This window comes from Corylus avellana, chromosome 10 (genome assembly GCF_965113065.1).
Source record: "Corylus avellana chromosome 10, dhCorAvel1.hap1.2, whole genome shotgun sequence".
NCBI lineage: Eukaryota > Viridiplantae > Streptophyta > Magnoliopsida > Fagales > Betulaceae > Corylus > Corylus avellana.
Genome location: NC_142499.1, coordinates 1,693,716 through 1,710,569, shown reverse-complemented (window position 1 = coordinate 1,710,569; position 16,854 = coordinate 1,693,716). Strand labels below are relative to the sequence as shown.

The 16,854-nt window shown below is 36.0% G+C and overlaps 4 protein-coding genes across 4 annotated transcripts; 3 read left to right on the top strand and 1 right to left on the bottom strand.

Annotated features, from left to right (window-relative positions):
* Nucleotides 1–1,338: 1,338 nt before the first annotated feature.
* On the top strand, nt 1,339–5,580 carry LOC132191683 (GDSL esterase/lipase At5g03610). Its single transcript, XM_059606776.2, has 5 exons — nt 1,339–1,506; nt 1,609–1,863; nt 4,354–4,625; nt 4,740–5,046; nt 5,139–5,580. The coding sequence occupies exons 1-5, from the start codon at nt 1,401–1,403 to the stop codon at nt 5,345–5,347; spliced, it is 1,149 nt and encodes a 382-aa protein (XP_059462759.1). The 5' UTR covers nt 1,339–1,400; the 3' UTR covers nt 5,348–5,580.
* Nucleotides 5,581–7,017: 1,437 nt separating this feature from the next.
* Nucleotides 7,018–7,550, top strand: LOC132191682 (uncharacterized). Its single transcript, XM_059606775.2, has one exon. It carries the CDS (start codon nt 7,131–7,133, stop codon nt 7,467–7,469), a length of 339 nt encoding a protein of 112 aa, XP_059462758.2. The 5' UTR covers nt 7,018–7,130; the 3' UTR covers nt 7,470–7,550.
* Nucleotides 7,551–8,114: 564 nt separating this feature from the next.
* Nucleotides 8,115–10,752, bottom strand: LOC132191699 (uncharacterized). The gene is made up of 2 exons (XM_059606791.2): nt 10,017–10,752; nt 8,115–8,478 (listed from the first exon to the last, which is right to left on the bottom strand). Exons 1-2 carry the CDS (start codon nt 10,668–10,670, stop codon nt 8,320–8,322), a joined length of 813 nt encoding a protein of 270 aa, XP_059462774.1. The 5' UTR covers nt 10,671–10,752; the 3' UTR covers nt 8,115–8,319.
* A 1,478-nt stretch (nt 10,753–12,230) lies between these two features.
* On the top strand, nt 12,231–15,974 carry LOC132191700 (GDSL esterase/lipase At5g03610). The gene is made up of 5 exons (XM_059606792.2): nt 12,231–12,382; nt 12,487–12,723; nt 13,314–13,582; nt 15,170–15,476; nt 15,664–15,974. Exons 1-5 carry the CDS (start codon nt 12,322–12,324, stop codon nt 15,873–15,875), a joined length of 1,086 nt encoding a protein of 361 aa, XP_059462775.1. The 5' UTR covers nt 12,231–12,321; the 3' UTR covers nt 15,876–15,974.
* Nucleotides 15,975–16,854: the final 880 nt, after the last annotated feature.

Here is a 16,854-nt window from a genome sequence, read left to right as displayed (position 1 = left end):
AAAATTTAAATGAATGCGATTTAAATATTTACTAATTAAAGTTTTTTCTCATTTTTTAAAAATTAATTTTTTTTCGCCAAACAAGTAAACAAGTATTTACATGGATCATGGATGCGAAAAGCCTAAACCTCTAAGGCCGTGTTGCTGACTTATGTATTCTTTGACGTCCAAGTCCAACATGGTGTACCCAAAACAATTTGGATTTTGTATTGGATATTTGAAATCAGTGATTGGCTGTATTCGGCCCAGCATCCAACCCGACTTAGAAAAAGACTGTTGAAAGAGAAATATGGAACAAGTATTTTTCACTGTAATTGAGTATCTAAATTGCTTGCGAGTCCATTTTTATCCGAAGGCCCACGTTTTTTACTAATAATAAAATAATAAAATAATATTTAAAATTTAAAAATAAAATAATATGAGATCACCTATGGGGTGGTCGGCCACCTCATATTATTTTATTTTATTTTATATATTTTTTAAAATTTTAAATATTATTTTATTATTAGTGGAATACGTGGCAAAATATTAGCCTTTGAATGGAAATGGACGACCTGAATTTAAAATTTTAGAAACTTAAATTTTTCTAAAAATTTTAATGAATTCAGATCCGTTTAGATTAAGTGAGCTCTGTATTTTATGTTATTCAAGATAGATGGGTTATGCACCTATCCTTTTTTTATGAAGGCTAATATCAACATGCAATTCTAACAATCAACTATAGACATATGGGCTCGTATATATGTTAGAACGTCCACTTGTTTTTAAACAGACAAGTCTCATAAAAGTTCTCTAACATTTAACGCTTGAATTATTAATGGAGATCTGAATTAAAAAAACTGACCCATATGTAACATCGGAAATTGATATGCTGGATATCGTTACAAGTGCATAGCATTTATATACAACATTAAATTTCGAAAGTAGCAGGCTTTTGTTGATCAGTTAATAAATTAATTAGACACCAAATCTGACATTAATGCTAACAAAACTTTTCTTCGTAACTTAATACGAATCCTATTGCCCTTATAATATACTGTGAATTCTTAAAATAAAAATGAATATAATTAAAATATCAATATCATTTTTGTTTTAATATATTAATATAATCTGACACATGAACTGAATCAACTGATGAAAGTAAATGTAATTATGTAACGTAAGGAGTAAGGCTAAGGTCTAAATGACTACATGCCCATGTGGCAGGCAGTGTGTCCCACATTTGGGCCCCACGTGCTCATAAAATCGGACACACGTGTCCGTAGAACGTAGACTACATAGTATTCCAGTAGTATCCCAGGCGTCCAATTCACATTTGGTAAGGGTAGGCGACCCATGGGCCAACCTGTGCTTCTCACAATTGGCGTATAAATTATTATTTCTTCTCCTAAATATCCTCCATGCCAAGTTTCGCTCTATGCAAATTCCCTTGTCTTCTTACCAAAATGGAAGCACACAAGCTCCTCCGCTCTCTTCTCTGCTGCTTCCTCCTTTCCCTTCTCTCAGGTTTCTTACGCTACAAGTCTGCTTCTCTCACACGTACATCTGTCATCAAAACCCATTTCTTCTTCCTAATCTTTGTCTGTGTATGTTTGTGATTTATTACAGGGCAACAAGTGGTGCAAGGAAGTTCAGCTCACGACCACCGCCACCGCCACCACCACCACCACCACCACCACCACCAGACTCATCTTCATCTTTTTAATTTTCGTCCCACAAAGCTCTTTGTGTTTGGGGATTCATATGCTGACACAGGCAACAGGCAATCTGAAGCCAAATCTTGGAAGTACCCCTATGGCATCACCTTCCCCGGAAAACCAGCCGGCCGTTTCTCCGACGGCCGTGTCCTCACCGACTACGTTGGTGAGCTCCCTCTCTCTCTCTCTACTTTTTTTTTTTTTTTTTGTTCTTTACTATACTTTTTGGTACAAATAATGGGCTTGCTTTGGATTTTGTAATATTAATCTTTCTCACTTTTCCTCTTATTATATTACCCATCTATGCAGCTCTCCCTTTCTCCTGTTGATTTTGCATTATTGGGTCAACTTTTTTTCGCTCTCTTTGTATCGTGTCAGTTGTCAGATCCACATCCTATCTTTTTGCAGCAAATGCTCTTGCTTTCTCACGTGATATGAAGCTCAGTAGCCATTATTTCAGTGGCTTTCTCATTCTCACACCTGATTTGAGTTTTTTCTTGTCCTCAACTCCTTTTCGGCTTTTCCCCACCACCATAATTCCTTTTTAAGTCGAACTGTCACACTTTGTTTTCTTCCTTCCTTCTGTCATGATAATATTGATTACCCTCCACTGACCCACAAACGTAAGTTTTCATTATTAAAGCAAATTCCAAAGTCCCTCTTTTTCTTTTTTATAATTACTTTTTTCTAAGCTTTTTTATATAATTACTTTACTTTCACCTTCTATGAATCTACCCTCTCTTTTAGAAAATTGAAAATTTGATAATTAGGTAGTAAAAATTAGTTTTTATATCGGCACCTACAAAAGATATAAAATAAAATTATCACATTATCTTAATTATATAGTAATTATATAATAGTTTATTAAATAGCATTATTCTTTTATAAATAATGCTACTTTAAATTAGTATTTACATATTAAAAAAATGATAAATTTAATTATTTAGCTTATTATTTTAACACTATTTCTCAAATGTAAATTATGTTAATTGAAATGGGACATAAATCTTGAATTTAATACCATATTAAATTGTAACTTATCTTAAAAGTTTGATTTACAAGTGTGATAAATTTAATTACTTAAAATTAATATTTCAACTAGTTCTATTTTCAATAATTTTAGAACAGAGCATTAGACCTCCTTATAAATATAAGGGGAATTTAGGTCGTTAAATAGAATAAGTTAATTAAGTGCGTTAAGGCTTGTTTGTCTCTAAGAGCTTGTTCGATATTGCGTTTAAGAGGCCTAAAAGTGTTTTTAACACTCTATTTGCAAAACAAGTACTCATTTGGTAAAAAAAATTAAAAGCGCTTTTAAGGAATTAAAAAGTCTAAAAGTAACCAAAATGCATTTTTAACAAAAACTTAAAAATAAAATTTTTTGCTCAAAAATTCTTTTTGACTTAAAAATTTTATTTGTCGAACGCAATTTTAAACATGCTCTAAATGTTGTTTCTGGTTTTTGTTTTTTTTTTTTGTGACCAATGAATGTTGTTGATTATACTTTAGCCACGTATCCGAATGCCTCCTGACAACGTTCGAGTAGTGAAGCAATATTGTACAAGTAATTTATTGCATCATTTGACAGATGCTTCTGATAGAGGGATTGGGCTTAGGTGCGGTAGTTCAAAACTACCGCACCATGCAGTAGTCCAAAACTGCACCGTTTGGTGCAGTTTTGAGAACCAAACGGTGCAGTTTTGGACTACTGCACCGTTTCATTTTTTTTTTTTTTTTTTTCTCTTCTATTTTTTTAATACTTTTAGTTTTTATTGCCCAAAACTGCACCAAATGGTGCAGTTTTGGACTACAGCATGGTCTGATAGAGTACTAGATACGGTTTCTTCTGCCATCATTAATACTTCTTCAGGAGCTCAAAATTATAATAGGTATTCAAGGAGAAGGAGCAGTTATGCTAAAATCTATGTTATTATTTCACACCCTTTTCATTTTTTTTTTTTAAATTGGATTTAAAGAATTTTCTTTCTATAAAAATGACATGTGTTCGTTGAACGTGTGAGATGCACGTATTTGTTTAATAGTAAATACAAAGTGAGATGCACAAACTAACTTTGCCTGTTAACCGTCCTTTAAATTTAGCCATTGTTAATAAAAGAAAAAAGAAAAAATACAACTGATGGACACTGTCATCAGATTGATGAAATGCAATGTATGTTTTAGTATTACTATTTAATGAAAGCTTCACATGCTTCAATTCTCTGGTGGTGATGTAAAATAGTGAGTAATGTTAATTCTTCTTTTTAAATGGACTGATAGGCATTGTCAAGTAAGTCTAGTAGGATGAGAGTGTAGTTTTTAATATATATATATATATATATATATATATATATATATATATATATATATATATATATTTTTTTTAATTTTAATATAAAAAATGTTAAAAAAAACCCCTCTCTGCACTCCAACATAGGCTGACCATGGATTCTTAAATGTTTTTTAATAAATGCTGATTTAAGAACTGAAAAACATTGTTTCAACTTTCAAGTCACATAAACCTAATTAATGAAATAAAGAATACATAGAGCTTGATTTTTTGCTTTACTCTTTTTCTTGAGGAAGAAATATATGATTCGACTATTTCAATCCGACAAATTCTGATATTGAGTTTAATTGATTGTACGCATGCATGCAGCCAAGTTCGTGGGGCTCAAGTCTCCAATTCCGTACAAATGGAGGAAACTTGGGGTGAAATACTTGAAAAATGGAATGAACTTTGCTTATGGAGGCACAGGTGTATTCGATACCGTAGTCCCAGGCCCAAACATGACCACCCAGATCGGTTTCTTCCAGCATCTCATCAAAGACAACGTGTTTACTGCTACAGACGTAGACTCCTCTCTCGCCCTCGTCTCCCTCGCCGGTAATGATTACTCTGCTTACTCTGCCCGGAATGGGTCTTCTCAGGTGAGAGCTCTACTTCTACATTGATGATAATAATGTGAATTCAATTAATAAGTCATTTTTTTTAATCATTTTATTAATTATAAAACTTGTAATTAACTCATCTGCTGTGCGTAGGGCTTGCAATCTTTCATTTACTCGGTGGTGAATCAACTGACTGTAAACTTGAAAGGCATTCATGGGTTGGGGATGAAAAAAGTAGCAGTGACAGGTTTACAGCCTTTAGGATGTCTCCCTCAGAGCACGGCCACGTCATCATTCCGACAATGCAATGGATCCGAAAACTCTTTCGTGAATTTCCACAATCTCTTGTTGAAACAAGTGGTGGCAAAGTTGAACAACGAGACCAAGGACTCTGCTTTCGTCGTTCTTGATCTCTATGCCTCCTTCATGTCTGTATTCGACAACAAAGGAGACCACCCAGGTGATTATAATACTTTTTTACAAACAAATCGATCATTTCTAGTGTTCTACTAATTAATATATAGAGCATTAATGTATGATGATTTCGTGCAGCAAGTGCAAAGTTTGTGAACCCATTGAAGCCATGTTGTATGGGTGTAAGCAGTGAATATTTCTGTGGAAGTGAGGATGAGAAGGGGGCCAAGAAATATACAGTTTGTGAGGATCCTGAATCAGCATTCTTTTGGGACACGGTGCATCCTACGCAGGAGGGATGGCGTGCTGTGTATTCAGCTTTGCAACCCACTCTCGAACAACTTTAATGGAGTTTTTTTTCCCCCTTCTTGAATGAATAACTTTAATGGAGTTAACGAAAAGAAGGGGAAAAAAAAATTGTGGGTTTACTTGTTTGGTTTTGTTGTAGTATGGCTTGGGGTTTGGTCATATGTAAGAATGGTTTTGTTCTGGGAATTAGGCTCTCATCTCCTCTGGTTTTGGCACATTGCTATTATGGCAGGATGCTGGTGTATATTATTATCCAAAGAGTTTTTGCTCACTTCACGAGCTAGTAACGTGCAAATTTTACAGAGATTTTCATGAAAAATATGGTGTCTAAGCCGATCCTTATTAAATCACTAGTAATCTTAAAAACTTAAGCTCATAGGAACTTAAAAGTGAAATCATTGACTGAAATAGGAGATAAAATTTAATTATTTAACTAATTTTAATAGCCCATTTGGCTAGCCCAATGAAAATTGGTCTAAGGCGGCAGAATATTAAGGCTTGATGTTGGAATGTCTGTGTCGACAATGAGAGAGTGCACTTCCCTTGATTCTTTTTAGGGTTAAATACCTAATACTCTCTGGGGTTTGTCAACTTTATTTTTATCCTCTTTGGGGTTTCATTTTTATCATAGAAGATGCCTGTGATTTTGATAAATGATCAAGTTAGTTCATCCGTTAGTTGACCGTACGAAATTTCACGTTGACCAATCAGACGTTGACACGTGTCACCTATTTTATTTATTTTTTAATTAAAAAAAAATGTATTTTTTTTTAAATAAAAATAATTATAATAATAAGGAAAAAAAATTGGGGGTGGCTCGGCCATTTGGGGGTGGCCATTTGGCCGGATGGGGGTGGCCATTTGGCCAGATGGGGGTGGCTCGGCCACCCCCTAGGCTCCAAAGGGGTGGCCGAGCCACCCCTTGGGTGCCCAAGAGGGTGGCCGAAACCACCCCCTGGGTGCCCAAGAGGGTGGCCGAAACCACCCCCAGTGGGTACTAGGGGTGGCTTGGCCACGCCCATGGAGCCTAGGGAATGGCCAAAACCATCCCCAACCACCATTGGGGGTGGTTTCTGCCATCCCCCTAGGCTCCATAGCCTCCATGGGAGTGGCTCCCACTGGGGGTGGTTTCGGCCACCCCCTTGCCCCTTGGGCACCAATTTTTTTTCCTTTCCTTTTTTTTTTTTTTTTCAAATACATTTTTTAATTTAAAAATAAAAAATAAAAAAATTAAATAGGTGCCATGTGTCAACATTTAATTGGTCTACGTGTAATTTCGTTAGTCAACTAACGGATGGACTAACTTGGTCATTTTTCAAAACCACAGAGACCTCCTGTGATAAAAATGAAACTCCAAAAGAGTAAAAATAAAGTTGACAAACTCTAAGGGAGTATTAAGTATTTAACCCTTCTTTTTATATTTGCATATATGTCTTGTACATTTTCAGGTGGCAACACCTGGTCGTAAAAGAATATAGTTGAAACATGCGCAATAAAACAAGGCTTGTATATATAGCATTAAAAAGAATCAAGTCAAACCCAAGATCAATGGTGCTCATAAAATTAAAACGTACAAGCAAACGCAAGACTAATCCCATTTGAGAAAGCAGTACTTGAACCAACGCTTTTATAAAAATATAATCTCGTTTTCAAGTCTTCCCCTGAGTGCCTGACAGATATATATACCTACCACTCTGAGTGAACCATTTCAACTCCCGCCAAGAATTGCACCCCTTCCAACCGCCATAAGAAAGGAACCCTTCTCTAATCTGAATCCTATTCAAAAAAACCTTATACCACAACCCTTTAAGAAAAGCTTTAATGGTGTGTGTTCGTTCATCAGCTGCAATGGTAGATCAGAGGATTTCTTGGTACAGTAGTGCTTTGTTCTTGGCAGTAATGCTGGGTTTGAGCTCTACTACTTGTAGTTGTGAATCAACAAGCTGTGATGAAAGCGAATTCGGTGTTCGGATGGTGCTGAAGAATATGAACAAGCCGTGCGACGAAATTTATGTTGTTCGTGAAGGAGAGACGCTGCAAACTATCAGTGAAAAATGCGGGGACCCGTATATTGTTGAGGAGAATCCACATATCCAAGACCCAGACGATGTTTTCCCTGGACTGGTTATCAAGATTACTCCTTTCAACATTAATAGGTAGTCTCCCATAATCCATTCTTTTAAGTTTTAAGAGTCAGCTTCCATTAATCCTTTGCATGTTTAAGGGCTGCTCCGTCTCTTGTGGTTGTAATTAGTCTCCCAAAAAAACTTAAACGTAAATAATGGATGGCCCGCATGGGATCTCTATACGTATAAAGATTTTGATGGGTTGGGAATACAGATTCTACTCTTGATAACATACAGAATTAGCCATCAAGTGTAAACATATATAAATTAGATTTGTAAAATTTAATCTATATCATAAAATGAATCTTTTCCATCAACATTACTATAGGAGAAATTTACATATTCTCCTGAGTTTTGTTGGCCATATGGGTGTCAACCTTAAAAGCCAAATCACGTAAATTATCTAAATTCCTTTATATATAGTTTGTCATCATCCGCTGAAGAATTGAGAAATTTATAACTTGGGCCAGTGTCAGCGATAACTAAAAATTAAGCTCAATCTCTATGACAATTAAAACTACAAGCAGATGAATACGGGTACAACCATTCCATACAGATGGGAGAAAATATGGGATCCCATTGCTGAGATACAGAATGAATTTTGCCTATGGGGGTGTTTTTGAGACCTTTGCACAAGAGCCCAAACATGAACACACCCAGATCGATCTCATACAGCATCTCAAACAAACAAACGTGTTACCATAAGACGCTTTTCAGAAAATAGCTTTCAACATATAATCCAAACGCTTTCAATGTTTTTCTCCTCTAAAACAGTTCTCAGATATATTATCCAAACCAATTTTGAGAATGTCAAAATAGAAATAACTTCTTAGTTTCAAAACACAAAACAGAAAACATTTTCCAAAACTTCTGCAAAAACTAGATTAAGCTTCATGCGCCTCAGGCTCCTGCAGAATTAGCTTGCCAACAGGTTTTGCCAACAGGTCTGTATGCTCTTGGAATGGAGACCTTGTGAAGCGAGTTTCCCTCCAAAACTCAGGGGTAAGGAACCCATAAGTTTTCAGCAGACAATCAAAAGTTGCCTGTAGAAGGGGAAAAAAAAAGGCAAGAAATGGTCAACGAGTTTATAAATGGCACATCACATCTTTGCAAATATCTTTCATGTGTTCAATTTTAGTTTAAAAACCATACATAAAACTAACGGCAATGCCCATAAGAGAGAAAAATAAATCCTATTGATAACTGAATAACAAGTACCTGTAAAGGGTAAAAGTTTAGAATCAAGGTTTAAAAATTAATAAATTCTATAAATTGAGAGAACCATCCTTGGGATGGAGATATTCAATGCCTCTCGCTGCTCTCTAAAGTCCTAACTAAAAAACCTTCATCAATCATACTAATCTAAATCATTACAAAGGAAGCAATGGAGCCATTTCTAAAAATTTAGAAAACGGAAGAATCCATAATTTTGAAGTGAGTAGACTACCAAACAACACCATTACAGAGATAATTCGTATTTAACCTAGACAACTCAATTCCAAATGTAAATTCAACATTGCATACCAAAAAATTTCCTTCAACACAGTATAAAATTGTCATTTATCCCTTATGATGTGAAAAGAATTCTAACATACCCAAAAGGACAAATGACAGATTTCCATACTGGATTGGAGGAATTCCTCCCTACCTCCAGGAAATTTCTCTCCACAAGTTAATAAGCAACAGTCACCATAGAGGGCAACTAGATGGGTGGTGTTCAGGCCCACGTCTAAGACCTTAGATTTTTTTTTTATAAGTGAGACCTTAGATTACAGAACATATCATTTTCCCTAGGTTAAAAAAATAAAGCTATAGAACTTCATAAACAACATACTAGCAAATACAATGTCAGATGGTCCATCATACTCATTATAGCCATTAGATATGCACAAGTAGATTAATGCTCGCACAGATACAAGCTTTGTAGTCCCATACAGGCACCAAGACTTAAATACCTAAACTGAAAAACGTGCGGAGAAAACTCTCCACAGAATAATTCAGGATCCGATACAAATGACACTTTGATATTTGAGAATGAAACAAAAATCACAGATGGAGTAAACAATTACATATATAGGATCCCAGGTAACAAATAGCAGGTTCTCAACTCCAAAGTATAAAAAGGGCCAGTTTAACCCAGATCTGTAAAAAACAATCGCACTCGCATATCCCATAATATAATTTCAAATACCACAACAAATATTTAATTGTTAAAAATGACGCATTAATTTTTAACAGAGAACAAGATAAAGAACCAAAACAGAGACAAATGAGTTGATGGACACGTGTAATTTCAGTAAATTATAATTATAATTTTATAGCAAATAACACTAAGGCTAATCTTTTTAGTAAATTATAATTTCAAAATATCTAAATCTGTGGCGTTGATGGACACTTTAGACAAATGAATTGCAGAAACTAGCACATAAACAGAGACCAGTTAACAAATCACTATGAATTAACGCATTTCAACCCAAACGAATCAAACACAAATTGACGAAATCCTAATCAAAAAACAGATCCAATCCAACCAAACACGAGCAACTCAATCCAAGCAATCAAAGAGAAGTTAAGAACAAACCTTCACGAAGTTTCCAAGAGTCCTTGTGGAGCCGCTGGACGAGGTAAAGACATCATCGATCCCAGCAAACTGGAGGACCTTCTTGGGAACCCTTGCGGCCACAATTCCGGCACCACGAGGAGCAGGAATCATGCGCACAGAGACGGAGCCACACTTGCCGGTGACCTTACACGGAACAGTATGGGGCTTGCCGATCTTGTTCCCCCAGTAACCCCTCCTGACGGGGATCACAGAGAGCTTGGCAAGTATGATGGCGCCACGTATGGCCGTGGCGACCTCTTTGCTACACTTAACGCCGAGACCGACGTGGCCGTTGTTGTCGCCGACGACGACGAAGGCCTTGAAGCGGGTGCGCTGACCAGCCCGGGTCTGCTTCTGGACCGGCATGATCTTCATGACCTCGTCCTTAAGGCCAGGGCAGAGCTGGTCCACGATCTGATGCTCCTTGATGGGCAGTGAGTGGAGGTAGATCTGCTCCAGAGACTTTATCTTATCGGCCTTCACGAGACGCCCAAGCTTCGTCACCGGAACCCACTTCTCCTCCTCTTCACGACGTGGCCTGCGCCGGCCTCCGCGGCCACGGTCTCCCCTACCGCGACCACCGCCGAAACCTCTCCCGAATCCACCGCGGTCACCTCCAGGACGCTCAGCCATGGTTGGGTATGTAGAAATGTGGGAGAGAGAAATCTAGGGTTAGAGAGTGTGAGTATAATGGGGGCCGAAACCCTAGAGGATGAGAGGGCTTTATACAAAGAGAGTGTGGGGATGGGTTTTGGTGGTGTTTGGCTACAGGGTTGAGCGGAGCTTGGCTCGGTACCATTTGGTTTTCTTGGATGATTTGATGATGCACGTGGGCTGAGAATTGGGCTGACTAGCTTGTTTTTGGGCTAAGAAGACCCAAAAGATATTGAGATGGGCCTTTGGTTTTAGTTTCTTGCCCAAGTCATCTGCGAAACCTTTCATGGGCCTCTTGCCAAGAAAAAGAAAAAGAAAGGCGCCAATCATCACCGTTTGAAGATTGAAGATGATTTAAAAGTAAAAGAGGCGTTGGGCGTGCGTGACACAGACGATTTGGGGCAGTGGGAAAGTCAGGAAGGCAGCTGCCAAGTCATTTGTCTCGGGCAATGGGAACAAAAAGATTTGTTTCTCAATTCAAAACCTATTTTAAGAGAAATATCAATAGAATACCTGAATTGTACTCCAATTATGCTATAATTCGGATGCCCGAGATTGGATAAATCAGTCATATCTCGTTAATTATATACCTTTTCATTCTATTATAATTAAAATAACATTTTTAATTGTATTTTTACGACCTTTTAGCATAAGCCATTTAACAAAAAAAACCATAATCTAAAGCCAAGGATATAAGGGTGATGTTAAATATCACGCCCAACATGATGCACGCCGGGGTGATTTGATATTTTAAAATAATAAAATATAATATTTTATTATTATAATTATTAAAAAAATATATATATAATCTAGCGTGCATGAACAGTTATACATGCAGGCGTTCTTAATATCATGGCCTAGGATATAAATATAAACTTTTCCTCAACGAGTTGCATACTGAGTTGAAGCCTGAACTTATAACACACCCGGATATTCCAAAATGTCTTTCTCCAAATTCGTCTCCTCTGTGTGTCTTCTAAGCTTTAGGGAATGTTTGGTACATCAGATAATCTTTCAAAATAAAATGGTTTATTCTTATAGAATAGTCAAATAAATTCATTTGATTACACGCTGTACCAATGAACAGTAATTTTCAGTGGTTTTGCCCATTGTGTCCCTGACCCCGACGTTCTACCAATATTTTGCAGGTTTTTTATTTTTTATTTTTACAAGTATTAGACATTTTAAGAATATTGCTTCTCATGTGTTTTCACAGTGCGAATGACTGCGACCCCACTGAAGGCCAGACGTACAAATAATAGAGACATTATTGTATATATATATATATATATATATATATATATTTAGGGTAGGTCCGGAAGACCAATTGTAATTATTGTACTTTAGTGTGACTATAGTAGCTCCTACCTTGAGAGCAGGGCCTAGACGGTGTGAATCGGTCCTTCAAGTTCGACTAATCCAAAACCTAACTCAGTTATATTACGACATCAATAAGAATCTAAGGCAGCTAAAAAAACTCACACACTGGTACACATCCGGACCACTTAAAAATTTTCAAGGACCATTAGAACACCACCCTTATGGTAATAGAGACATTATAAATAGACTTAATCCTCCTCGCTTTGAGCAAAGCTTCACGCCAGTCGCCAGGCTTCTCTTCTTAGCTATAATGGACACAAAAAAGCTCCTCTATTGTGTTCTCTGCTACTTCCTCTTGTCCCTTCTATCAGGTTAATTTCTAACACAATAGCTCTACTTCTATATATCACATTATTTTGCCTTGAAAACTGAATACTTGTCGATAATCTCTCTGAGTTTGTGCGACTCTTTACAGGGCAACGAGTGGTGCAAGGACACATAGCTCCTCACCACCACCACCACCACCACAGCCATCGTCATCATCTCTTTAAATCTGGTGGTCTATCAAAGCTCTTTGTCTTTGGGGATTCATATGCTGACACAGGCAACACCAACAAATCTATGTCCTCTTGGAATGATCCCTATGGTATCACCTTTCCCGGTAAACCAGCAGGTCGTTTCTCCGACGGCCGTGTCCTCACCGATTACGTTGGTATATATAACCCTCCCTCTCTCTCTCTCTCTAGTAATATTAATTAACGTGTCTTTTAGCAGAAGAAATGGGCACGATTTAGCTTTTGTAAATTTTATATATCAATGGTGGGGGCTTCTCTCTCTAGTAGTGTCCTTTGGCACAAGTAAAGGGTATAATTATCATCGAAGCAGATGGTTTAATGGTTTAAGAAAATTCTTTAAGTGATTAGGGCATGTATTAGGATGTGAATTCGAATCTCCACAATAGAAAATCTCCACATATGTTTAATTAGTATTAGTCTTTTCGGATTTTCATTGATGCTCTGATGAGGCTGGATCAGGCTATAACTCAGTTGAATTTGAAAGCGCCTGCAGTTTCTATCGTCTAAGCTCCTCATGTGCGGCTCCCAGGAGTAGGTGATATTATAGTTATGTCCAATGCAAGTAGGATAGTCACAATTGGCCCATCACTTCGGCCTACCCTTTTTGAATAAAAAAAAAGAAAGAAAAGTAAATGGCATGATTTAATTAGTTTGTGTAATTTTTATATATTACACAAACTAAGTGGTGGGCATCTCTGACTCTGACCTTGTGTTTAACTACGTGCAGCAAAATCCATGGGAATTAGGTCTCCAATTCCATACAGATGGAGGGAACTTGGGATCCCATTGTTGATATACGGAATGAACTTTGCATATGGAGGCATGGGTGTTTTTCCGACATTGAACCCGGGCCCAAACATGACCACCCAGATTGATTTCTTCGAGAATCTCATCACAGACAACGTCTTCAACATAAGTGACCTCCACTCCTCTCTGACCCTCGTCACCCTTGCTGGCAATGACTACTTCGCTTACATTGTCAATAATGGTACTCAGGTCAGACTCTATAATATATAGTTTTTACTACAAATTTTTTTATAAATTAACGTGTTATTTATAATATCTTGCAGTAGTCAATCATTTTTCAAATTTTTTTTACCGCATCTTCTGTGCCAATAAACTGCTCCTGTGTCTCTGCTACAAAGTTTGCCACTAGAATACTTGTCAAGAAGTAGGTTAATTTTCTGAAAAGAAATTATTGGATAGGATAGCTAGTGATCCTCTATTCCTCTTGATAAGTTTAGGAGTAATTTAATATGCAGAATTCATTAAATTAAAACGTTTAGACTTCATCACATTAATTTTTATTAACTTGATTTTTTTTTTATATATATATAATAAACATTAGTCGACTAGATAAGGTTTTAAAATTATTTAATTCTCAATAAAATGTTTTTAAAAACTCTTTATACTTCATCCACAAACGCTTAACCAGAACAAACAAAAAGTCTGAGTTATAAAACTTTGACGTTTCAAGAAGTGGGGATGATTGTTTTTTGTTTTTAAGTTGTGTCTGTGCGCGCCTCTTTGTCTGTCTTGGGCTCGATGTGTGCACGTCACTGCAAATCATATACCCCCACAAACGAATGAGGAAAACGTGGACTAAAGTTATAACGTACTAATCTTTTACTTATTAAAAGTTGATGTGTCGTGGTCATTTTTGACCAAAAAAAAAGGGATTCATCCACCAAATACTATGAAAGGATCACGTTAATCATCACATCAACTTTAGTGAATAAAAAATGAATACTTGTTGAGTATATAGTATCACTCCAAATATGTGACCTAAAGATTTATGGGACTACTAGTTAGATGAAAAAAGATAACGTGTCGAGTATATAGTATCACTCAAAAAATATGACCTAATGATTTATGGGATCATAGCTCTTTATAACTAATTGTCAATCAAACTCTTAACAGATTTTTTTTATTCCAGTCTACTTTTATAAAATATTATTTTATGGTTTTTTTTTTTTTTATTTTTTTTTTTTATAGTTTTCTTAAGCTATTGAGAGATAAGGAGGCGAAATGATTGTACCAAAAAGAGAAAGATGATTAAAAAAAGAATGCATAAACTATCTACAAAAGTACCTAATCAAAAAGCAAATATATTCGTGTTTAATATAAGGAGAAGACAGGCTTATAGATGATAATTTTTACTCGTATTAGTTAAATATACACAATATATATATAGGTTCTAGAAAAAAGATAAAAAAGGAGGTACTCTTATAAATCAAAGTATATATATATATATATATATATATATATATATATATATATATATATATTTGAGGGTGGGTGCCTTAAAATTAAGGTTCTTCAACATTGATTATAAGCCTCTTATAAACTACTGTGATAGTCCATGTAACATTTACTACAACTATCATTAAATAATTAAATTTGATTGTGGTTGATGTAGCAATATTGTCACGTAGATTAGCATGCCAGTTTTCTATGTATAATCGATAATATTTATCACGTCAGTCAATAAACAATTCAATTTTTATTGTGGCTGATACGGTAATGCCACGTGGACTGTGAGGTCAATTTGTTTCACCATAATTGGGATTGATCTATTTGTAGGGATTGGAATCTTTCATTCCCAAAGTGGTGACACAACTTACTGTAAACTTGAAACGCATTCATGGGTTGGGAGCGAAAAAGATAGCCGTAACAGCTCTACAGCCTTTAGGATGTCTCCCTCGGAGCACGGCCACATCCTCGTTCCAACAATGCGATGAAACCGAAAACTCACTCGTGAATTACCACAACCTCTTGTTGAAACAGGCCGTGGCTAAGTTGAATAATGAAACCAACGATTCTGCCTTCGTCATTGTTGATCTCTATGCCTCATTCATGTCCGTAATCCAGAACAAAGGGGAAAAGGAAGGTGATCAATTATACATTTGCTTTAAGTTTTAGTCATTCTTCTTTAAGAAATATTTATTGCTTTCCATACTATTGGGTTGGTGTTTTAGCTTGGGCCTTGTCCTAGGGCCTTTTTCAATTACTTTGGTTGGCTTTCAGGAACCAATTAAAATCAAAGTGATTTCAATTTGCATCTTCATTTTGGGCAGGAAGTATAAAGTTTGAGAACCCATTGAAGCCATGTTGCGTTGGGATAAGCAGCAATTATAGCTGTGGGAGTGTAGATGAGAGTGGAGCCAAAAAATATACACTCTGTGAGGACAAAGAATCAGCATTCTTCTGGGACAGTGTTCACCCTACGCAGGAGGGATGGCTTGCTGTGTATGCAGCTCTGCAAGCGACTCTCGAACAACTTTTCTAAGGTTGTTTGTTTCATTCGTTTGTTAAGCAATTCTGCTTTTGTTGTCACTGTACGTTAAAATAATCTAGAGAATAAAAAAACTTGAACACAACTATATATATATATATATATATATATATATATATATATATATATATATATATTTTTTCTTTGTTGGGAAAATATAGAAATATCATAATATTTATGAATATATTCTAATAGTACTAAGTTAAATAACATTTTTAATTGTATTTTTACGACCTTTTACCATAAGCCATTTAACAAAAAAAAACCATAATCTAAAGCCAAAGATATAAATATAAACTTTTCCTCAACGATTTGCATACTGAGTTGAGGGTGATGTTAAACATTACGTCCGGTGTTATGCACGCCTAGGTGATTTGATATTTTAAAATAATAAAATATATTTTATTATTATTATTATTTAAAAGAAAAAAAAAAGCCAGGCGTGCATGAATAGTTATGCACGCCGGAGTTCTTAGTATCATGCCCCTGAGTTGAAGCCTGAACTTATAACACACCCGGATATTCCAAAATGTCTTTCTCCAAATTCGTCTCCTCTGTGTGGCTTCTAAGCTTTAGGGAGTGTTTGGTACATCAGATAATCTTTTAAAATAAAATGGTTTATTCTTATAGAATAGTCAAATAAATTCATTTGATTACACGCTGTATCAATAAACAGTCATTTTCCGTGGTTTTGCCCACCTGAGTCCCTGACCCCGACGTTCTACCAATATTTTGCAGGTTTTTTATTTTTTATTTTTACAAATATTAGACATTTTAAGAATATTACGTACAAATAATAGAGACATATATATATATATATATATATATATATATATATATATATATATATTGAGAGGTAAGTTGGAAAGACTAATTGTAGTTATCGTACTTGAATGTGACTATAATAGCATATACCCTAAGAGTAAGGCCTAGACAATGCGAACCGCTCATTCAAGTTCGACTGATCCAAAAC

What these genes read in the sequence shown, in the direction of transcription:
- LOC132191682 (XM_059606775.2), top strand. Translation starts at nt 7,131, where the DNA reads ATGGTGTGTGTTCGTTCATCAGCTGCAATGGTAGATCAGAGGATTTCT.
- LOC132191699 (XM_059606791.2), bottom strand. Translation starts at nt 10,670, where the DNA reads ATGGCTGAGCGTCCTGGAGGTGACCGCGGTGGATTCGGGAGAGGTTTC. An exon ending in CTCTTGGAAACTTCGTGAAG is followed by an intron (nt 8,479 to 10,016) that starts GTTTGTTCTTAA and finishes CCCCTTCTACAG; the next exon opens with GCAACTTTTGATTGTCTGCT.
- LOC132191700 (XM_059606792.2), top strand. Translation starts at nt 12,322, where the DNA reads ATGGACACAAAAAAGCTCCTCTATTGTGTTCTCTGCTACTTCCTCTTG. An exon ending in TGTCCTCACCGATTACGTTG is followed by an intron (nt 12,724 to 13,313) that starts GTATATATAACC and finishes AACTACGTGCAG; the next exon opens with CAAAATCCATGGGAATTAGG. An exon ending in TTGTCAATAATGGTACTCAG is followed by an intron (nt 13,583 to 15,169) that starts GTCAGACTCTAT and finishes ATCTATTTGTAG; the next exon opens with GGATTGGAATCTTTCATTCC.
- LOC132191683 (XM_059606776.2), top strand. Translation starts at nt 1,401, where the DNA reads ATGCCAAGTTTCGCTCTATGCAAATTCCCTTGTCTTCTTACCAAAATG. An exon ending in CCTCCTTTCCCTTCTCTCAG is followed by an intron (nt 1,507 to 1,608) that starts GTTTCTTACGCT and finishes GATTTATTACAG; the next exon opens with GGCAACAAGTGGTGCAAGGA. An exon ending in TGTCCTCACCGACTACGTTG is followed by an intron (nt 1,864 to 4,353) that starts GTGAGCTCCCTC and finishes GCATGCATGCAG; the next exon opens with CCAAGTTCGTGGGGCTCAAG.